A 24,160-nucleotide genomic window follows, 5' to 3' on the forward strand; every position below is an offset into this window, starting at 1 on the left:
TAAAAAGTTATAGCTGCTCTGGAAAACAGTTCGGCATTTCTTCAAAAAGTAAAACATAGAATACCAGATAGCCCAGCAGTTCTCCTACGTATTTATCCATAAGAACTGAAAACAGGTATGCAAATAAAAACTTAAGATACAGATGTTCATAGCACTGCTGACAATAGCCAGTAGGTAGAGACAACCCAAATGTCCATAAACCGTTGGATGGATAACAAAATGTAGTACATCCGTGTAATAAAACACTATTCACCCATAGAAGGAAAAATAGTACATGCCACAACATGGATGAACCCTGAAAACGTAATGCTAAGTGAAAGAAGCCAGACATGAAAGGTCACACTTTGTATGAAATATCCAACATAGGCAAAATACACAGAGACAGAGAAGCATATTAGTGGCTCTTTAGAGAGAGGGCAGAAAGTGAGGTGACTCTGTAATCGGAATGGGGTGATAAAAATGTTCTAGAATTAGGTAGTGATGATAGTTGCACACCACTGTGAATGTGCTAAATGCCGCTGAGCTGTACACCTTAAAGTGGTTTAAATGGTGGCTTTTATGTGTGTTCTACCACAGTTTAAAAAATATATAACTTAAATTACTTCCATTGTTTGTTAGGTGCATGATTCAGTTCAACTTCCATTAACGTTTCTGTTAATCTGTGGTGCGAAGTAAGCAAATCACTTTACAACTTTGAAAAGTCACAGTATTTATGATGAAGTAAGTTCAGAGGTGCTTATGTTGAGACTTTTGATTAAGCATGTGCTCAGCTACATAAACACTTTTGATACGATCCTGCCCTGCCCTTAGAAGTTCACATTTTAGGATACGGTCTGACGTATACATCCTATGTACTTCTTTCAGCTTACCATGCAGGTTTATGTTTTTTTTCACTGAGGGTACAGTCTTGGTGCTCTCTGTTGCTTGTGTCCCCCCAGAAACAAAAGGTCAAACTAAATCATGCCTCTCTGTGAGAATGAACCTTTTGCATGCAGGATAGGGGGTGAGGGGATTAGCCCTACAGCTCAGTTTCCTCTCGGTTTTTGGACGTGCTTTTGGAGTATACTTCTGCGGAAAGAATGCCTCTCATAACTGTATGCTGCCTCCTTCATGTTTCCACAGGTAACACGGATTGTGTTATTATGGGTAAATAATCATTTTAATGATTTTGAAGGTGATCCTGCTATGACTCGATTTCTGGAGGAATTTGAAAAAAATCTGGAAGATACAGTAAGACTCAAAAGAATTTATCTTCTTCAAGGTTTAGGGATTTTCCTTATCCCCAAATAAGAGCAACTCAGAACAACTTTCATCTTCTCCTGTGTCTTGAATGTCTGCTCTGAGTACTTCAGATTTATATTCTAGATTCTGCACATTCTCTGCCACTAACCCAGACAGAAATCAGCCTTCCTCCTGCCTCTTCTTTATCGTTTTGAGACTAATGAGAATGCTATCTCTAGTCATGCAAGCTTATGAACTCTTTTCCTTGCATTCCGTGACCAAGGTGTCCATTCATAGTTGAAGTCACCTAGGGCACTAATTGTGGCAGTACACATATTCCCTGTAGTCTCTCTCCCGTTCCTTTTTCACTCCCCATTTAAAGCCTCATTTCATCATGCTTCATCTGTTGTAACAGCTAGCTAATTTTAGTTCTAGTATTTTTTCTAATCTATTTTGTGTGGCCAATGATTGTTTTTAAACTATAAATGAGATGAATATTTCTCTCTTTGTCAGTAAACTAAAGTATTTCCTACCAGAGTAATTCCTCATCCATATATTCAGATCCCTCATCTACATTTTCAGTCTTTTTTTCTGTACACCCTTGATTTTAACCAACCAGATTATGTTATATTCTTTACCAGTTCTCAGGTTTGAATTCTTATCTTCTAGTGTTGCTATTTGAACTCTGTGCAACCTTCAAGACCTATTTTATGTATCAGCTCTGCATTAGACATTCTGAGTCTCCCTTCTGCATGTGATTTCACTTGTTCTAAATATACAACACCTAAAATAATCCCCGCAAGGTCGTGTTAACTTTCACAGCAGCTATTTATAATTCCATTTACTCTGTCAGATACAAACTTTGAACTGCAGCTGGATTTATGTCCTCCAAGCAACTTGAAATTTTGGGAAGTAAATTAATAATGCAGCTATCCCACCTGTTAGACATGTGAACTTGAATAAGTTGCTTAGCCTTTTATGCAGTTGTCTTTATAGGTAGTAGCCGCTAGTTGATGGGGATTGTTACAGGGTTTATAATGAGCTAATGAATGTAACAATCTGGGGAAAAAACAACAACAGCAACAAAAACCTGGCACATAGCAAATGCCCAAGAACCGTTGCTGTTTCTCAGAGTGTAAGTGGATTGAGTTGAAAAAGGGACAAATACGCAGATTTCTGTCCGTACCCTTACCTCTTAGTTCCTATAGCTTTCTCAGCAGCACTTCAGCTCTATGCAAAATGGGAAGAATGAACAGAGACAGGGGAACTTGATTAAGAGGCTGTAGAAGCTTACCACCATCATTTGTGTTTTCCAGTGCTCGCTATGTAGATATTTACAGGCTAATGGAAAATAGAAATTACCTTACAATCATGGGATTTCTTTTTTGGTAATCATTCAGTCATCAGGTATTTATTCAGTTCTACTTTATACTCCCAAGGTGTTAGGATCAGAACAGGTGTAAGGCTTGGCCCTTGTCCTGAAGAAACTTTAGCTGCTTTTTATGGACATGAGGTTTACACGTACTATGCTATTTGAGAACAGTTGAGTATTAAATTGGTATTACTATCTGAAAGTGAGAATATTACTAAGCTTAAGAAAGATGTAAAATAATACAGGAATAATATACCACGAAGAGCTAGGGACTTGAATGTGTCTTTCAGTATGACTGTATTCAGAAAGGTGGTTCAGGTCCTTTAAGGTTTTAAATGAAGGTTTATAAAGTTTCTGGATTTATGTAACAGCCAGGAGATGAGCAAGATAGTAGTGGAGATGTATTAGGACAGTTCAGGCCATGAGAAGTAACATTTTGTCTTCCCTCTCTAAATGAGACATCATTTTGAAATCTTTTCTAACCTGTGATTATTGAGCAGTTTCTAAAAATCATATTGTGAGATCATTATCTTGACAGTGCTCTGGGGCGGAAGTTTTCCCTCCTTCAGTTTTATGTATGGTGGCTTACATGTTCTTTACTCTGTATTTCAAGGTATCTCTGATTCTAATAATTTTAGGTGATTTTTTTTAAAGTCTATAGGCATAGATACATAAATTTACATACATTATACCCTTTTTTGCTTTTTTAGAAAATGAATGGTCATCTCCGCTTATTGAATATTGCCTGTGCTGCAAAGGCCAAATGGAGACAGGTGGTGCTGCAAAAGGCTTCCCGAGAGTCCCCTCTGCATTTCAGCCTTAATGGAGGGAGTGAGAAGGGGTTTGGTATTTTTGTTGAAGGAGTAGAACCTAGTAGCAAAGCTGCTGATGCCGGACTGAAACGTGGTGATCAGGTAAGTAAATAACTAAGCACGTGAATTAAAGCTTTTTTGAAAGTAATATGTCTGTTCCTTTTTTTCACATGTGATATTCTTCAAGTAAGCATAATCAATTTAAGGGAATTCAATTAAAAATTAAAATGAGGGGCACCTGGGGGCTCAGTCGGTTAATTGTCTGTCTTCGGCTCAGGTCGTGATCTCGGGGTCCTGGGATCGAGTCCCATGTGGGGTTCCCTGCTCAGTTGGGAGTCTACTCCACCCTCTGCCCCCCACTCATGCTCACTTTTGTACGTGCGCTCTCTCTCTTAAATAAAGTCTTTACAAATTAAATAGGTAAATAAAAAGGTAAGTGGCCAAAGATTGCCATGAATGATGGTTTCAGCTTAGTGTTCATATGGTAACAGAACTACATCCCTAAGCAGAGGAAGCCAGGTGAGGGACTAGGAAAAAGGAGACATTAGGAGAAAGTAGGTAGCTGTAGAGTGAGCATTGTGTTCCCAGAGGTGATTCCTGACAACCTTGTTACCAAAAAATGTAATTACTATGCCCACCTCAGTTCTGTTAATCATACTAGTCACATTCTCCAGAGATGAGCTCTAGGAATCTGTATTTTTTTTTTTTTTAAAGATTTTATTTATTTATTTGACAGAGAGAGACAGCCAGCGAGAGAGGGAACACAAGCAGGGGGAGTGGGAGAGGAAGAAGCAGTCTCCCAGTGGAGGAGCCTGATGTGGGGCTCGATCCCAGAACGCCGGGATCATGCCCTGAGCCGAAGGCAGCCGCTTAACGACTGCACCACCCAGGCGCCCCAAGGAATCTGTATTTTTAACAGAGCTCTCTAGGTGATTCTCATGCACACCGAAGAGTAGTTTTTCAAATTCAGGTGAATCACTTGGGAAGGTTATGTTTTCCCTTTCTAAAATTCTACTAGTTCAATTATTCATTTAGGATGTAGCTTTATTTTACTTTTAACTGAATCATACTAATGCACTTTCCTTTTAAAATAGTGAATGCATTCACATTATAAAAAGTTCTACACTGCAGAGCGGGGGCTCTCAACTAGGAGTGATTTTCTCCCTCAGGAGACATTTGGCATATTTGGAGATATTTTTGATTCTCATGACCTGGGGGTTGCTACTAGCATCTAGTGGATAAAGAGGCCAAGGATGCTGCTGAGCAACCTACAACGTGCTGCAACAGCGCATCCCCCACAATAAAGAGTTATCCAGCCCACATATCAAAGGGTTAGGAAGCTGATTTAGTGTTATAATGATTCCCTTCTTCTCCTAAGGGAACTTTTTAAACATAGATATTTCTGGGTTTAACCCCACTCTAGTCATTAAGAATATCTCGTAGCTAGAATTCTAGAGTCCGTGTATTTATTGTTCTAGTATTTTATTTTAAACACATTTGAGCATCTCATTCTTCACAGAAAAAGAAAACCAATAAAATCAAGTGATTTCATTCTTGAGAGAAAATTGATCAGCTTTTTACTTCTTCCCTCAGTCTTCCCAGTTATTATTAAAATTATCTGAAATTTTATATCTAGCTACTAAGTCATATTTAACGTCGTTTATCTTCTTTTAAGAATACTTTTGACATTTGCATTAAGTTTCGTGAGTTTATCACTAATAACGATGTAGACATTTATACCTGTCTTACTGATTTCATTGATCACCTCCATTTCATCTATGCCCTGTATCTCCATTATTGTGATTCATTTCACAGTTGTCTTCTAGTACTCCTGGTACCTTTTCTAGTACTTTTCTCAAGAAGGGCCAATTGGTGCTATAGTTTTATGTGTCCTTGCATGTCTGATAATGCTCTTGTTCAGTGGAGTATAAGATTCTTTGGTCATTGTTATTTTTCCCTGAGAACTTTGATGTTACAGAAAAGTGTCACATGACCTTAGCATAGCCCAAGAGAAGTCCAAACCATGGGGCGCCTGGGTGGCTCAGTCATTGGGTGTCTGCCTTCAGCCCAGGGCGTGATCCCGGGGTCCTGGGATCCAGCCCCGCATCAGGCTCCCTGCTCTGCTGGGGAGCCTGCTTCTTCCTCTCCCACTCCCCCTGCTTGTGTTCCCTCTCTTGCTGGCTGTGCCTCTGTCAAATAAGTAAATAAAAATCTTAAAAAAAAAGAGAGAGAAGTCCAAACCAGTCTTTATTTTTCTTTTCTAGCTCTCTGTTTGTCCCACTACCCACTACTACACGGTGATGTTTACAGAGTCTTTGTTCTCTGTCCTTGGGATTCAAAATTTTCATTGGGCTGTGTTAGTTCTCTTTACTATCTTTGCATGGTATTGAGCCAGTTCAGTATGTAGACTCAAGACTTTTTTCAACTTTGAATTTTACTTCTGTGATTTTTTTTTTCTTTTCATAATATTTTGCCTTTCAGTCTTTTATCCTTTTAGAATGATTGTGTCAATCCCTGACACCTGTCCTCTATGCTTTTTTTTTTCTCTCATTATGTTTATCTCTATCCTTTTTTGTTAGAATTAGTATGTTTTAAGAAAACTTTCTGTGTGGTTTTGAGGTACAGCTGAGTTTGGGGATCCCTGCTGTGAAGGTTGAGCCGTGTCACGTGGAAGAACCCATCACAGTGGTGCTTGTTGCTTGACTTGCTGGTTCATTCATTGTCAAGAAATGATACTAGATGTATTCAGAGTATCACTTTTGAATGAGTTATCTCTTAAATGCAATACATTTGCATTTAGAAAATTTCAATAAAATTTGCACATATATACACAGGCACTAATTTTTATCATCTGATCTGACATGATTTAGATTTTTCCTTCATATATAAACCAGGCCGGGGTTTTTTTTTTAAATGTCTTTGATACGATCTCAGAGGGAAAGAATGTTCAAAAAATGTTTTTAGTAGATATTGGGGGAAATACAATAGAAAAGAAAAGAAGAGGTAGCTTCACTTCTCACAGAGATAACCATTGTTCACATATGGGTGCGTTTTGTTCAAGTTTACTTTTTTTCACCATTAAACTTAAGGTTGCAGAAGTAACTAATATTGTTTTTGTCTTAATTTATATTTTACAACTACTTTTCTCAAGATAATGGAAGTAAATGGACAAAACTTTGAGAATATTACATTTGTGAAGGCCCTTGAAATTTTAAGGAATAATACGCATCTTGCACTTACCGTGAAGACCAACATTTTTGGTGAGTTTTGTTGTAAAAACTGAGGCTTTTTGTTTTTTGGTTTTGTTTGGTAATAAAAAAGAGAAAAAGTACTACAATGAAAAGAAAAGTAAAATTAAAATAGTAAATTAGTAAAATAGTAAAAAAAAAAAAAGTAAAACATTCTCTCTGAGCTCTTTGAAAATTTTTTGATTCCTTAGTGTTGAGATATGACACTGTGTATTCTAGAATTTTCATTTTTCATTTTTTGTATTATTTTGGTGTCTTAGAAGTAAGATTTAAAATAGGCATGCAAGTATGTTTAGTTAGTCGTTTATGAAATGTCTGCTGAGGAGGTATTATGTACTATACTTTGCTGGGAGGCACTGAGTGAAACTTAGAATGATCTGAATGAAGCATAAAAGTCATAGGCGTTTATTCCCCCTGCTAATGTGCACATCATAGTACTGCTTAAGTTTAACTGCCTTTCTGAAATAATGTGAATGCTAGATTAGCTGTTTCATGAAAATAAAACGATCAATGAATTCCAGCTTTTTAATAACAGTGTTCTCTACCTTTCTATGTAAAAATGCCGATTACTGTGTCCGCAGCGTGTTTTGATCATGCTTCTGTTTGAATGAAGCAAAGACTAAGCTTGTACTTGCATTTTTTTTCTTTTAGAGAAGACTTACTGTAACTTGGTTTCATTAGATACCAGAGGATATTCTCTGAAATTCTGAAAAGGGCAACAATAAAAACAGCATCATAATTTGAAAATTATCAAAGAAAATTTAAGAGTCTTTATGAAGTAGGGGGGAAAAATTCCTCTAAGTCATTTGGGTTGCATTTTGAAAACTAGGAGTTGAATTTAAAAGCTGTGCCTACGGAAGAGGAAGTGTGTTTTATTTTTTCACTTTGACTCCTCCTTACACTGCACTTAGTCATAGTGAAAAATGAAACACTTGCTATTTTTCCTCTTTTCACTTGCGTCCTTTCTACTGAATTATGTCCTGTTAAATCTGATACATAACTGTCTATTTGCAATTTCCTAATATTATATTTTTTAGTGTAAAATAAGTAAGCCTTCCCAGTTTCTGGATTTCCTGAGTTTGAACTACTTTCTAGAAACAAAACCTGTGGGTTAAATTAAAAAGATTCTGATATTGTAAAATAAGAAAGCAGAGCTTGCTCTGTCACTTAGAGCAAATGATTCTCCAAGCTTGACTTTCTCCGGCTGTATTTCATAAGGTTCTTACACGGATCAAACACTTTAACTTTTTGTGCCATCACATAGTAATTACTAACAGGTATCAAAAACTTTTATGTATAGGGGCGCCTGGGTGGCACAGCGGTTAAGCGTCTGCCTTCGGCTCAGGGCGTGATCCCGGCGTTATGGGATCGAGCCCCACATCAGGCTCCTCCACTATGAGCCTGCTTCTTCCTCTCCCACTCCCCCTGCTTGTGTTCCCTCTCTCGCTGGCTGTCTCTGTCTCTGTCGAATAAATAAATAAAATCTTAAAAAAAAAAAAAACTTTTATGTATAAAAATATAGAAATAGTAAATTTGATGGTTAATACCATGACCCCTGGAAGACAGAAAAAGGAGATCTGAAGGATGTAAAAGTCAGGGAAGCCACCACCTTAGAACTCCTTGAGTGGTGAGAAACAATTGCCCAGCAGAACTCTAGATTGGATGTGGCAGAGGGCAGGCATTATGTGATACTACAAAAGGGGCCTGTGTCCTCACCACCTCGTTCCTTATCCTAGGCAGAGTATGGTCGGTGACTTTTGTCCAAACAAAACACCTAAGAGTATCTCGAAGGAATATTAATAAAACATTTGTAGATATGGAGCATTTTAGTCTAGATGTCTGTCACACCTGGAAAAAAGCTCTAGTAACTCTGGCATTATGGTGAAGAAAAGTTGCCCAGTTAGGTAGTCCTGTATAGAACTCACAGTCAGAATACCTACAAATAGGAGAGGCGCCTGGGTGCCTCAGTTGGTTAAGCATCTGCCTTTGGCTCAGGTCATGATCCTGGGGTCCTGGGATCAAGTCCCGCATCAGGCTCCTTGCTCAGTGGGGAGCGCGCTTCTTGCTTTCCTCTGCCGCTTCCTCTACTCGTGTGTGTGCACGCGTGCGTGCATGCACGCTCTCGCTCTCTCAAATAAATGAAAAAAAGAAAAGACATACCTACAAATAGGAAAACTGACCAGAAGACAGATTTGTTTAGATGATACCAGAGCAAACCATATTTGGTCATTTTGTGTTAAATAAAACTGATGGCCAGGAATAGGAGAACCAGTATCGTTGAGGAGGCATGGTGAGGAACCTAATAAGTAAGCTTAGGGATTCTGGAGAAAATAGTTAAGGAAAAGAGGAAAAACATTTCTAGAACTGTGCTCAGAGAGATTTAAAAATTCATCTCTTAAAACAAGAACAGGGCATTAGGAAAAAAGGAACAGTCACTGAGAAAGAAAGAACTCAGAGTAACTTAAAACATGGTAGCAAAGACAAAAACATTCAGTAGAGGGAGTAGGTAATAAAGTTGAGGAAATCTCCCAGACTGTAGAACAACAACAACAACAAATAGCATTGAGCCTTTTATTCCAGGAAATCTAAAAGAAAATGTGGAGAATAAAGTATTGATGCAACAGTAATAGAGTATCCAAGAATGAAAGAAGGATGGGACTCTTCTAATTCAAAGGTCCACCTAAAATCTGTGCAAACTGAATTAAACTTGTTTTAACATTCTGTTTCCAGTGTTGACTTAGAACAACCAGAAAAGTTAGACTAAATATAAAAGTAGCTACAAAGAAGCATAAAAATTCAGAATGAGAGCTAAGAACTGTCTGACAAAGAACAGAGATCAGACCAGAAAGAGGTGAACTGGAGCCGTATGTGCTGTGGGACATTGACCAGTACAGAAAAGCACCGGAGAAACAGCATTTTTGGGCAATAGACTCCCAGGAAAAGGCTAAAGAGTTGGAATCCTGCAGTTGCTAGGAGCACAAAGTCTGCATGTCACATCTTTCCCCCCCTACCGAAACTGTATCCCAAAAAGATCTTTTTTTCTCCATGGACATTTTCAGTCTTAGATTGTAGCTGAGAAGAGGAACTGCTGGATAAAAATCACAGGTTTTTAGTTTAGAGAGCCCACCAGGGCCAGACCACTCTCACTAACGGCCTTTATTGAGGATTGAGACCTTGAATGGCTAACTTTGAAGTGGATGAGGGTTGTGCTCTAAGCAACTCGGAAGGACTTCAAGTTTTGGCCCTGGCTGTAGCCCCGGACCTTGGGGGCCTGGCAAAAGAACATAAAAGAACATATAAATACTCTTCTGAGAATTCTAGCAGTAACCTCTTATTTGTAAAAATAATTTTTCAAGTATAGAGTCAAGCAAAGAATCAAAGATTGTGAGGCTCTCTTAGAAGTCAGTGTAATCCACAGCCAACAGAAACAAAACCAGAGGAGCTCCAGAATATCAAACACAGACTATGAGGTAACTATCTTACATCTGTGAAGTTAAAAATCAAATTAAGGGTGCCATTTCCAGGTGAGATGGAGTAAAACACATGCCCCCTTTTATTTGCCACTAAGCTCAACAATAAAACCTGGCCAGAATCGTGATCGGCCCATTGAAGAACTCGGAAAGTTCAAAGTCCCACTACCAGTAGTGAATTGATTTTTTTTTTTCACTCCAGTATCCCCTGAGCTGGCAAGAAAGCTGATTTGAGGAGTGAGAAAGGGAATTCCCACAGTTTTTCCCCCCCTCTTCTTTTCTGCATTCTGTCAGGCCTCAGCCTCCAAGTAATCCAGTAGCATTGACAGTAGCCTGCAACACAAGGCTGCACAAGGCAAAATTCTGAGAGGGGAACCTTCTTCACCCTTAAGTATTGAGCTGTGGCTCCAAGAAGGCAAGGCCACCTTCATTGTTGTTTTCCCACACTCTCTCTGTCCTCTTGGCCCCTAAAGTGCTACAGTGGGCACTTCATTAGTTTATTTCTAGAGGACTGAAAAGGTAAACTGAGGAACTGGAAATTAGTAGGTTGATAACTGAGATGGAAGAGACAACCTCATAAGTTGTTAATGAGATCCCAGGCTCACCTCCATGTTGTGTGTGCATGGATGTGATCCTACTTAGCATACCAGAAACTTGGAGAACTGGCATGCCAGTAGACCTCTGCCCAGGTCCCAGACTGAGTGGTGGCACAAAGCAGACAGATGGAGATAGCACTCCAAAGCTTTCAAAACTGAACATGGGAACCACAGCCCACAGAAGGCTAAACAAAGATAGCAACATTTTCCATTTCTTATGAACAGGACTCAGAGCAATTTTAACTATTACAAGGATCCCTTAGTACAGGTCTCTTCGTATTTATTTTGTTTGGGCTTTGTGGAACTTTTGAATTTGTGCATTGATGTCTCATCACTTTGAGAAATTTAATGGCCATTATGACTTGAGATATTGTCCTTGCTCTTCTGTCTTCTTTCCATGTGAGAGATCATTTCCTTATGTGTTAAAAGTTCTGTGTCCCATGCATCTCTTAGAGTCTGTTCTGTTCTATCTTTTCCCCTACTTGTGCTTCAGTTTGGATATTTCTAATGACCTGCATTTAAGCAGTCTTCCTATTTTCTTCTGTATCCAGTCTGCTGTTGAACACATGCAGAGAGCTTAATTTTAGATAATTAATTTTTTAGTTCTAGAATTCCCATTTGAATCTCTTTTATAAATTCCAGTTCTCTGTTGCACCGTGTTTTCATCCATTTTATCTCTTCCCAGTATATTTTAAATTTATTTATAATGGTAATTACAAAATTCTTGGGTGTTAATTCCAAAATTTGGGTTTTTATTTTCTGCAACCCCCCCCCCCCTTGGCTTCCTGGTTATCGTTGTGTCTTACTTTGTGTGTCTTACAATGTTTTTTGGTATGCTGTGCTTAGTATATAAAGAAACCTAAGCAAGTAGGGAAATTAATATTTTTTCATAGAAAGGATTTGCCATTTCCTCTGGTTAAGCAATGAGGTAAGGGGAATTGGGCTGGGTGAGGCTCAGTTACAGAATTACTTAAAATGTACCCATGTTTCAGACTGAGAGTGAGGTTTGTCATGTGCTTGATGCAGGCAGGCCCCTTTTCTAATGGAACTTTGTCCTTGAGTACAGAGAGATTGTGGGAAATTGTACTCTGCTTTGTCAGCCTTGTCCTCGTACCCTCACCCCCAATCTCTACCTAAGGCATGGCTTTTGGTTCAGAGTCTTGTGGCTTTTTGTCTTTTTTTAAGTTCAGCCCTTCAGAGATTGTGAGCTTTGCTCCTGAGCCTCCCTCTCCAAGCAGTTAAATATGTAATGTGTTTGTTGCACATCATCTCTGTTGTGTGACTTTGTCTCCTAAGTACCGTGAGACTGTACGGAATTTCCAACAAGTCCCCAGCCTTCTGCATTGTCCTGAGAGTAGATACCTCCCATGGAGGAAGGCAGCTCTGCTTTGGGACTTCTTTTTATTCCAGGTTTATGCCAGTACTCGAAGCTGTTAAAAATTATTTTTCCTCTAGTAGAGTCCCTCTACCTAATTGCCACTTCGTGTTTAGAGAAGAAAAGAGCAGGGAGTCTCAGTTTACCATCTTCTTGCCGTGGAATTTTAGCTCATCTGTTCCTCTTCGCTTTCACAGCTTTGTAACATGTTTGAAAATCTCACCACTCAGATAATTAATTATTAGCATTTTAATGTTTTAATAAAAGTAATACATGTGTTTTGAAAATTAAAACATTAAAGAAAGGTATACAGTGGACCCTGCTGTGTACAGTATTCTGGATCTTTGCACAGGAGTTGATACAGATATATTTCTTGCGTAATTGTTGAATAGAAATCTATTGCAGTATTATAATCTGTTGAGCTAATGTCATATTGATGGGCGTTTTAGGTTGTTTCCAATTTTTGCTATTTTATAGTGTTGAAATAAAAATCCTTTGTACTTTTATGCTTATGTAGATATACTTGTAAGGTAAATTTCTCATGGTGGAATTAATTTTGACAATACTGCACTTTGACTTTCCAAAAGTATATCCCAATCTACATACGCTTTTATTTACCATTGTATAAGAATGCCTCTGCAGTGGGTATAATCAACTTTATGGTTATTGATGGACATTATTTAATGATGAGGGAAGTTCAGTACCTTTTTTACATGTTAACATTTCTTTTTCACAAAGTCTTTTCATTTTCCATTTTTATATTGAGTTTCTTGTTTTTTATTGATTTGTTCGAATGTGTTATAAAAAAGGACAATATCTTTTTAGTCTTAAGGATTGCAAATATTTCCCCAAGTTGTCTTTTGACTTTGCTTGCTTGTGGTGTGTTTATGTGTGTGTTTAAACGTACATACGTATATGTAGAGACTGAGAAATTTTTACTCTTTATGTAATCAAATTTATGATTCTTGGGCACCTTCATTTCTGATTCATCTATTTAATATTGCTCATTAATGGCATTGTAATTACGTTTGCTCACCTTCTATTAATTTTTGTCCTGAACCTTAACTAATTTTTAAAATTCACTATTTTTCTCTTCATCTATAAATCAAAATCTCTACAGCTTTATTTATAACTACGCAAGTCCGGTGAGGATATAAACTTCTTCGTACACTCTTGAGTTGCCTTAAGTACACACCGCAGGCCGGAATATCTGCGGCCTATTTAAAGATTCCCTGTTGCTCTTCACAGAAAACTCAGGCACCTCACCATAGCATTTTTAGGCCCCTTGTCTACCTTGTTCCCTAGTGATCTTAATTTTCTTTAAGTTTCCTTTTAAGACAGGGACTTGGAACTTGAGATTTCCTCTACCTAGCATCACTCCTCCTTCCCTTCTCTTTGCCTAGTTAAAATCTACTTACACCTTACTGAACTTCTCTTAGACAGTGACTTAATTAGGGAGGATTTTCCCTTTCTTGCTATCCCTTGACTTACGTTCCTTCTGTACCATGTATCTTAAATTTACTGTTCCACAACGGGGAATCTGCAGACATTTGGTATAGTGCCTGACATGTTTGTAGGTCAGTAAATTTTTCTTTGCATGAATGCATATCGATTTTAGCTCAAAAAGGCATTTTTACCTTTATCACATGGCTTAAAATAAAGCATAATTTTCAAAGGAAACTAAAGGGAATTTATTGCTTTTTAATCAAGCAAAATATCTTTAAAAGGTGACTCCTAAAGATTTCCATTATTTTGAAGGCAGAAAATGTGCTTTTTATAAACTTTCAATATGCTTTGGTAATATGTCATCCTGGTTGAAACTTTCGAGATGGTACCACTTTCACAACTGAATACCAAGCTATTTTATGTTGTAATGCATCATTTTTTAAGTCTTTGTCTTTTGGAATCTTCCTTGTAACTCCTTTGATGTTGAAGGAAACGATGTTGATGTTGAGTTATCCCCAAAATAACAAAAACGATCACAGTTCTCTGTTTTCAGTGGGCACATTTATACAATTTACAGCTTTTCTTCTATAAAGGTACCAAGTAGTACTACTCAAAGCTATAGCGTCTGAAGACCTGCATATTCAGGAATATGTAGCTTCATTTTTCTTTGGTTCAGACCCTCCCAGACACCATGAGTTTTTAGGAAGGTTACCTTCTATGTTAGCATTTTCTTTTTAGTTTTATTTTTTCCCTCCAGTAGTTGATTTGTCTTATTTAAGAAAACATATTTAAAGCAACCAAAAAATATTTTCATGATATCATGATATTAGTTAATGAAACGTAGGTAACATAGGTTATCCTAACTGGAAAAGGTGACACTAATCACTAATTATATAGTTACTAAAAGTAACTAGTGTGTAGTTACTAGATACGTAGTCTTACACAGATTATAGTCTTTTTTTTTTCACCTGATCCCAAGGAGGTATAGCCCCTCTCACAAGATGAAAAATCTGATCTAGGCAGAGATTGTGAGACAGTCAATTCTTCGAATGAAATAACTCATCAAACTTCGCATTAACACGAAGTTACCGAAGAATGATTGGTTGTTTCCTTCAAACCACTGTAGTGAATGTTTCTTAGTTGAGTAAGCAGTGACAGAATTCTCATAAATGTGATCTTGAAGAACTTGTCATTTATTATTAAATTTAGTACTGTTTATTTCTGGTCCAGCCAAACTTTTTTTTTTTTTAATTGGCGAAATTTTACAAAACTGAGCCTGACTGCAGTACTTTTAGCTCATCTTGAATAATATATATTTTGATAAGGAAGAATATGTAAATAATAAAATCTAAATACTTGTTTTTATAAAATCTGAGTTGATTAGCAGTTATATTGCTTATTATTATTACATAGCAATTATTGCTAAATAGGAAGCCCTGGACTTTACAAACATGCTGTCTGTACTTCCGTTCCATTTTTGTCAGTGACTTACTTTTACCACTTTTGGACAATGATGTCAGGAGTATGGTTAGTTATAAAAACTGAAGAGAGGGGTACCTCGCTGGCTCACTTGGTAGAGCATGCGACTTTTAATCTCAGGGTCATGAGTTTGAACCCCAAGCTGAACATAAAGCCTCCTTTAAAAAAAATGGAATTTTTCTTAGGGGTGCCTGGCTGACTCATTTGGTAGAGCATGTGACTCTTGATCTCAGGGTAATGGGTTTGAACCCCACTGGGTTGGTCTGGGTATAGAGATTACTTAAAATCTTAAAAAACTGAAGAGATCAGTATATATGGCTGATGGAGGATGGGTATAAACTTTATAATGTTTAATGAATGAGACTGAAAGGCCAAGTAATAGAAGTGACTGTTTTATCTTTTACATTTGTTGTTCCTATAAAATCTTGCTAATGAGAAGAAAAGAAATGACAAGTTTATTTATTTATTTCCACAGTGTTCAAAGAGTTACTTAGTAGGACTGAACAAGAAAAATCTGGTATTCCTCATATTCCTAAAATTGCCGAAAAAAAAAGTAATCGCCATTCAATCCAAGATGTACCAGGAGATATTGAACACACATCACAGGAGAAAGGAAATAAGAAAATAAAAGCAAACACTGTTTCAGGTGGAAGAAACAAAATCAGGAAAATTTTGGATAAAACACGGTTTAGTATCTTACCTCCAAAACTGTTTAGGTAGGTAATGCTAATCTCCGTCATGTAGATATTTTTCTCTTGACTGAAATTTTATTTGGGGGAAGGGAATTTGGGGTCAATTTTGGTTTTTATACAAACAACACATAAAATCTCTAATCCATAAATAAGAAAAATCTCAGTATCTTTCCATCGTTTCTGTGACATTACCACTGCTAGAGTATATGATCTTCCAGTAGTTTTGTTTAGACTTTTAGGAAAGACTGCCCATTTTATTTTATGCAATCTTTTCTTGTGTATTTTTGGTCTAATTTCAGTCCTTTGATCTATAAATTTGGACATCTTGGGGATACATTTGCTGATACTAGTTTTTTGTCTTCTAAATCATCTTTCTCTTAGTGCACTATTTATTCCTTCCTGAATTCTAAATGACCTTTTTAATCAAATCTGTTTCTGTTTCTAAATTGAGATGTCACCAAAACTGAATGAATCTTTGAGATTTTAAATGTAAATTGAGGTCTGTAAAATATTTAGGATATCAATTCACTGAAGTGTCACGACTGGGAAAGAGTCTAGCTTATATTATATCTGTTTATTTTACATTATCTATGTCTTAAAGCAATCACAAAAGTTCTAATCAAGTTCAGTACTTAGCACATAGTAAGCACTCAATATCTGTTGAATAATTTAAAATAGTGAATGAGTGAAAGAAACGAAGAAAGGAAGAAAGGAAGGAAAGAAAAAATATTCAAGCAAAACATAAAGAAAATACTTGGCTTCTGGTAGTTCCTAGCACTATTATCCAGCGATGGTTATAGAGCTGAAAAGAGGTAGTCCCTACCTCTAAGGAATTCATATCATGAACCCTTTATTTTCCACACACTTATTATACACTAGGCACAGTGTCCAAATATAGGACTGTACAAAGATAAAGCAAGTATCTTGTTCTCCAAGATTTGATGATCTAAGTAGGGAAAGCAGACATTACAAAGTGATTAATGTTTTGATCTGTACAAAGGCAGGAACAAGCTTGGTAGGTAGAGTATGTTTGTGTGTGTACATCTAGAGATGAAGCAGGAGAGTTAGGTAAGTGCTATGTTATGAAGGACTTTGAATATTATGCTATAGGTACAGACTTCATGTCATAGGAGGGAGCATAGAAGCTCTGTTAGTTGTATTTGGTGGTTTGGGGTTGAAAGTGCAGCACAGTGTAGTAGTAATAGCAAGGGCACTAATGAGGAGGCAACTTGGAAGTAGGTAAGTGTCACCTCTCAACTTTTTTAGAGTTCAAGATCTTGAAGATTGCCTGATCAGAAAGTGTTCTTCTTTTTGAGTTCTTACTTCCAGTCAGGAAACACATTTGTTCTTCATTTAATTTGGTTGCTTACAGAGAATTGACACAGCCTGAGCTCTGTTCTTAATGTCACTCATTTCTACAAAGTCTATTACTTTATTTTTTCTTAGTGACTGCTCTCCTTGAGGCAAGTAGTTTATAAAAATGATAACTTTAAAATAGCCAAAGTTCTTTTAATATTGAGCATACTGCAGTATGGCAGAAGGACAGCGAACACTGTAAGAAAAGTCTTATTCTCATAAATGAGCATTAAGGAGAATATAAGTGGGGCTAGCTCACAGTGTAAAGATGGCAAACAGTTTTGGATGACCAGAAGTCTGCAAGAAGGTAGTGAGCAAAAGGGAAATGAATGGAGGACCAGAAGGCAGAAAAGAGTTCTCAAAGGGAGTTCTCAAGAGGTAATGCCCTGAGTTCCATTGCTGGAAACCCTGGTGGATTTGGTGTGAAATACATATATCTTCTTAAACTGGTTTTCATATTGAACAGTGGCATAATTGTGACATGTGTACTCTAGAACCAGAGAACAGTGATTGCAACTGACTTTAGCTTCTAGTGTCAGATTCCAGCCAGCTATATTCAAGTGACACAGGCAGCTAACTCATCTCCACAGTATCTCCTTCAGGGAGTGGGAATTGGTTTTACCATGTGGATTCTCTCTCTGGTTACAGTGGGAGGCATGGAAATTAATGAAGCCAGGAGCAGTCATTCGAGTATTTTCAAGCATTTTTCTTTTATTGGCACCCCCTAAAATGAAAGATCTAGTAGAAATAGTTAACTCAGAAGGGAATTTTTTTTTCATTTACTGATGTATTGAGTTTCTTGTGCCAATAGGAGACTATTGGCTATGAATGCGAACATTAATAAAATACTACACTTCAGAAGTTAATATTAAACTATCTCTTCTAAACATGTTTCAGTGAAGTAAAATGCAGTAATTTCAGCCATATAAATGCCAAATAAAAGTTATTTTAGTAGAGGTCATAAAGGTTTTTTGCTGGAGCTGTTTTTGCAGAACCGATTTGTCAAACTGGTTGCTTAGCAGTTTTAAGAATGAATGTATGTCCTATTTCTTGGGACTTCCAGGTAACTTTCAATAGATAAACAAAAAATTACTAAAACTGCAATGGAAAAATAGGCAGAGAACACGAATCATGTGTGCTGCATCAATAGTAATCAAGGATATGCAATTTATTTTTAAAATAGGGTACCATTTGTTTCATCACAGATTGACAAGAGAATATTCAGGGCCCGAATTGATAACATCAGACAGATAGCTCAGGCTGCTGTGGAAATATGAAATGATGCAACCTTTCCATAAAGCATTTGGGCATTTTTTTATTGAGAGTTTTAAAAACATTTTGACTCAGTAATTCCATTTCTAATAATTAGGTGAGAATTTATATACAGATGCTCTTAGTAGTGTTATCTGTAATAAAACAAATAGGAAATACCCTAGACGGCCAGCTATAGGGATTGGTTAAATAGATTGTGCTATATACTGTAAAAATAACTAGAAGGAAAAATGTTGATTATGATTTTCTCTAGGCTGTGGTATCATATATAATTTTGTCTTCCTTGCTTGTTGACTGTATTTTTAAAATTTTCTACTTTGAATGTTTTTTAAGTGAGAAAAAAAACTTCAATGAATTTAATTCCACAATCCTGAGTATCTCCTGTGTGGCAAGCTCTTTGGAAGGGGCGCTCAGTCTCTGCCTTTTGCAGCATTCATTCTGTAAGAGTTGTCAGAAATACTGGAAGAAAGAGTATCTACATCTGTCAGGCAAAAGAATATGAAAAGAAGGAAGGAACAAATAGTTGAGATAAGAATACATAATTCCCAAAGTCCCTAACCATGACATAATTTTAAAATGAAAGAATTATCCAGAAAATTACAAGTGGAAAAAAATGGCTCATTTTCAATAACCACTGTGAAAGACATAGCAATGGGTATTTATTGACTTGAGAATATTTCACAATTTAGGAAATCTGATGTCCTACTTTTTTAAATCACTCAGCTTTTAGTTGCTTTTTTTTAAATCACAAATTGCCTAAGTAACAGCTTCATACTATTCTTTGTAACAGTCCCAGTAGTAGACTGTCTTGTTTGCTTATCAGAAATTATTTTTTCTCCCCATAGTTTGTCAGCATACTTTGTTTGCTTTTAATACTGGAATTATTTTTATTTGCATATTGATATTTACATAGCCTTTTTAGTTTCATAATATGAAACTAAAATGCAATTTTATTTTAAGTAAATTTAGTGTCGGGGAATTATTGAGGAATTTTTCAAAACTATCTTGTTTCTGTTACTGCATCATCTTCTCAGGAGACTGTTTTGGTAAGAAATGACATAATTATTTGCAAATGGGCTTTATTAATTCAGCTTCCAAAAAAGCATGGATATTTTGCTAATTAGATACTGTTCCATTCATGTCATAGCATGAGTTGTACATAACATTAGTGTAGTTTTCATTTATACATGCTCACACCTTAATTACCATGAATCTGTAACCAGCTTTACATTATTATATCTGTACAGTGTACTGTCTTTGCTTATTAAAAAGCAGAGGTAATGTTAAATAATACCAGTAAGAGAGATAAGGACTTCCAGGGTTTCATGCACTTCTCTTAGTCTCCCTAGTGCAGTCCATCTTACTGCAACTAATAAAGCCAGTTCCCTTTAATAGAAAATTAAAACTTTTTAGCATTGTTAAAGTTGCTTCTACTGTGATTATTAATAGGACTGGCTAACCTTTTTAACAGTTTGCTTCTTTGGATTCAGTTACTTGACCCTCTGTGCTCAAAAACAGGCTGATTTTTTTTCAAAAAGCAATTAAATTAGAAAGCCTGTTATATTTAAAAATATTTATTTTCCCTGTAATTTAAATTGTTGTAGATTACTTACAAAGCTGTAAGTATAGTTTCGGTGAAAGCCGCCTTCCTTTTGTTCTCGTACCTAACCTTAAAACATTTAGCTCTGATCTTTAGCAATACACACCCGATTATAAGGAACCAATTTAACAGAAGCACAAATTCCTTATCGGATACTATATTTCCTTAGCCTTATTTCTGTCAGATTAGACTGCCCTCTTTCCCCAGGTGAATACTTCCTGTATCTACAGTGCCTGTTGATTCCACCCTGCCTTCTCTGTTTTTCAGTACGAATTACTTAAAGTCCTTTCTAGGTTTGTACTGCTCTATTTTAATTTTAGTAAAAGTACTTTACTGTTTTCTTAAAAATTGGAATTGTATTTTCCTCTGTGCCACAATATTCACCTATATAACCTAATTTAATCCTTAAGGCAGCCCTGGGGGAGAAATAGTCACATTTTTAGAAGAAGAAACTAAGGTCCAGAAGCTAATAACCAGGGTCCATAGCGAATAACCAAGTTTATATGCATAGCTGGCTCTTGAAACACTTACTTTTGCTCCCTTCCATGTCTTCATGCTTTTCCCTGACAACTCTGCGGTCGTGCTTGTCCTATCTCTCTCTTCCTTGTCTGGCTGTTAGCAGTCCTTTAGCTATTTATTTAATTGTCCTCTGCACTTCATCTGGCATAGTTTCCTGATTTGCCTAAGTCCTATTTTTTACTCCTAACATATTCTGGATGTATCCCCTACCACTCATTTAATCCATTCCATGGTAAAGGTGAGTATTCTGTGATACCTCTGTATGTGTAACAGGTACTGGATAGAATACTACATTGAATAAAACGTAGATGAGAATTAATGTTAACCTAAAGGATTGATTTAACCCTTAGAAATAAATGGTGTTTTGGTCGTTAATGCTAATGGAAATCTTTTTCATTGCTGTCCTGTGTTTGTATAGGGCTGTTTCATTTATCCTATGTTTTGTAGGACTTTTGGGTATCTAAAATTTAAATGACAGGGTTAGGTTTCTTTTAAATTTTTTTCTCTTAGATGGATTTAGAGCTGCCTGTGTAATACTTTTAAAGTATTTTTCTTGTTAAATATAACTTAAATATAACAAATGTTATTAAAAGCTGTTCAAAACCATAAATCTTTTCAAAGGTGCACAATGTTATTATAAGGTCATTTGGCAGTAATGTAGCTATTATCTGTAATGAATGAAATGCTGGGGTGTGGAGTCAGGGTGGCCTTGTTAGGCCTTATGCTGACTTAACAGGTGAGGAGGACACTCCCTTCCCCCTTTCCCAGTCTTCAAGCCTAGAGCCTCTCTGGAGCCTGAGAAGGTACAGGTGCACTATGGCAGGCCCTGCTCATCCTGTGCTTTCTCAGAAGCCTAGAAAACAGGTCTAGGAGGTTTCTGTACCCTCTGGAGCCAGGCAGGTAGCCACAGATTGGATCCCAGGTCCCACATCCTTGCTGGGTTGGGGCCTGGCTTCTCAACCTTTGAAGTATTTTAAAAGAGGGGTGTTTTATTTGCTTAAATATGGCCATTTAATTGATATTTTTGAAACCTTTGAAGGGAATTAACTTTAGATGACTTGCTTTCTGCTGTGGTTTTGATGTTCTCATCTAGGGAATAGCCAAATAATTAGACTCAAGATATCACACAAGAAATAATGTGTCCTTAGAATAAACTTAAGAGACTGTAAAATTCTTTTTCCTCTGTTTTGATTTTGGTCCTCTCTTATCTTCTTTCTGCTTGTCACATGTATCCAGTGTTCACTGTTCTTCTATGTTCCATCTTCCTGTTATCCTTTCTGCATTATCACTGGTTGGGGCACTTCTCAGGTTGGGCAGTGCTCATATGTTTAAAGACTTCTCTTATTTTGTCACTTGGACCTGGCCCCTTTGTTTTCTACAGCCTGCTGGTTTTTTGGTTTGGGTTTAGACCCAACTCTGTCCTTTGCCTGGAAGATCACCAGCCTATTATGTTGAGAGTGCAAACTTTGCTGTTGTGTGGTTATATGTTGTTGGATACATGTATTAGTGTCCACCAAAATTAGATGATCTTAAAGGCTCCCTGAACATTCAGATTTAATTTCTCTACCGAAACCAACAGAAACTCAGTATGACTGTTTCTTATGATGTAGTAGAATTACTTAGATGTATAAGTTAAATTTTTAGTGTAAGTAGATTTTGAGTGTCTTCATAATTAAAGTCCTATTTTTTTTAATTGCCGTAAATTTTTAAATTGCTATAAATAATATATAATTTTTAAGTCACCACTTTGAATTGGTGTTATTATGCCTCAGTGTAAAAGAAACGTTTACCATTAAGAATTCTCAAATACTTTTTGTGCCATTATTTTGAAGCGACGGAGGCCTGAGCCAATCACAAGACGACAGCATTGTGGGAACGAGACACTGCAGGCACAGTCTGGCTATAATGCCTATTCCTGGAACACTCTCATCCAGCAGCCCTGATCTCCTGCAGCCTACCACCAGCATGTTGGATTTTTCTAATCCTTCAGGTAATTTTTGTTTGTGATTTCATATAGCCATATTGGTACCAAAGTGACAAATTAGGTGGTTGAGCCTTGTGTATCAAATAGTAGATTTGCTTGAATCCCTCTTCTCTTTTGTCAGGGTTATGACTTTCTGCAAAAATCTGAAGCGAACATTGTGTCTTTTTGTGTAAGCTAGCATGGTGCTTGCTCCAATATGAAATAGAAGTAAATAGAGAAGAGATTACGTTTAGGTGTCTTCTGGTAACCCTTAGAGCAGTGGAATGAAAGCAGGGATGCTGCTTCTCAGTCAAGAAGCAACTTATCCAGGATGTGGAAAAGGATAAGGAAATATATTGTAGTCTCAGTGGCCTCACTTAACTTCCTCTGTGATGTACTGAAATGTGTTAGTAATGTTCTGGAAACAGTGATTTTTCACATCCTTCTCTCTACATGACTACCAGTGTTCTTTCTAGAACAAAGATTTGTTTTGTTAGGAATTAATCAGGGTTTAGGTAATACGGTGCCATTTGGATAATCCCTTTTATAGATCTATTCTAGAGGTACCCATTCATGATGTCCAGATCCCTCTTACATGATGTGATTATGTAACCGTTTGGCCTTCTCATGGGAAACAAATGGCTTTAACAGAGTATGACTTTCTTTTACACTGTTTAGCAAGATATACAAGTCTGATTTCCTTCCCAGATGATGTTAATAGTATTTGGAAGTAAAAGAAGAGAAAATGAAATGTGTGCAAATTCCCAGACTGTCTTTGTGAATAAATTTCTCTGGAGAAATTAATGAAGGGGATAAGAGCATCTCCTCTTTCCCTCAAGGTTAGCCAGTCCTGCCGGCAAAGACCTAGTGAACTGTTCCAGTTCCAGACATCTGAGGCCTATTTTTGTAAAGAGGATAGGAACAGTACAGGTAACAATAGTTAGTTGTTTGACCTTTTTATCTAGAGTTCAAGGGGATAATGAGACCCTTTGTCCACTATCTTTCTCTTGACAAACTGGGATTTTCCTCTGCTTGAAAACGTTTTCTAGCCAAGTGTAGAGAAGCATCTCTGATTTGGATGGATCATAAAACAGTCTAACCTTAAGCCTTGTAGGTTTAGAGACCTGATGTCATCAGTACCCTGAGGATTAACTCACTGCAAAGAAATATGAACAAGAGGCTTTTGGTGACTCAAATATTTGCATACATCAAGAAAGGCTGTTTGGTGCATACATCTTACGAAAGGGACTTGACTGAATTTATGAAGCCTTTTGCTGCCAACTTGACAGTGGACCTAGAACACTTAAGACTTTTCCACATATTCATATATGCTTAGTTGAATCTTTCAGTTTTGGGAGTCTCTTTTTGTGCCATGAGCCTCAGAGTAGTACCTTATTCTATGAAATTATCTTTTGCCACATCTCTTTCATTTGTCTTTTCTTTCCTTTAGCCAGAATTGTACTTGAGATGGCTTTGAGACAAATTTGTGATTTTTCTTCATCTCTAAAAGTTAATAATGTATGTAATGCTAATAAGATAGTGCTAGACAAACCGTATGTAATTAACTGAGCCACCAAAATCTCCCAGTCCAATTGTAGTCCTTACCAGAAAAACACAAATAATACATTTTTCCTAATTTAAAGGACAAAATTTTTGTAACAATGATTTATTATCAGAAAATAGGTGAATATTAGATATTAATATTCAGAATATTTAATTAATATTAAATATTGGGAAAT

General features: G+C 36.8%; 1 protein-coding gene across 6 annotated transcripts in view; it reads left to right on the top strand.

Moving 5' to 3' along the window:
* The window catches only part of RAPGEF6 (Rap guanine nucleotide exchange factor 6), a 177,572-nt gene that overhangs the window by 111,292 nt on the left and 42,120 nt on the right, over positions 1 to 24,160 (top strand). For all 6 annotated transcript variants that reach the window (XM_045794772.2, XM_045794775.2, XM_045794773.2 and 3 more), the window contains 5 exons: positions 1,123 to 1,230; positions 3,304 to 3,507; positions 6,557 to 6,665; positions 15,495 to 15,735; positions 22,291 to 22,448. In XM_045794772.2, coding sequence (XP_045650728.1) covers positions 1,123 to 1,230; positions 3,304 to 3,507; positions 6,557 to 6,665; positions 15,495 to 15,735; positions 22,291 to 22,448 — 820 coding nt within the window. The remainder of the gene's footprint in view (positions 1 to 1,122; positions 1,231 to 3,303; positions 3,508 to 6,556; positions 6,666 to 15,494; positions 15,736 to 22,290; positions 22,449 to 24,160) is intronic.

The sequence above is a fragment of the Ursus americanus genome, chromosome 5 (assembly GCF_024610735.1).
Source record: "Ursus americanus isolate L20-20 chromosome 5, mUrsAme1.1.p, whole genome shotgun sequence".
Classification (NCBI taxonomy): Eukaryota; Metazoa; Chordata; class Mammalia; order Carnivora; family Ursidae; genus Ursus; species Ursus americanus.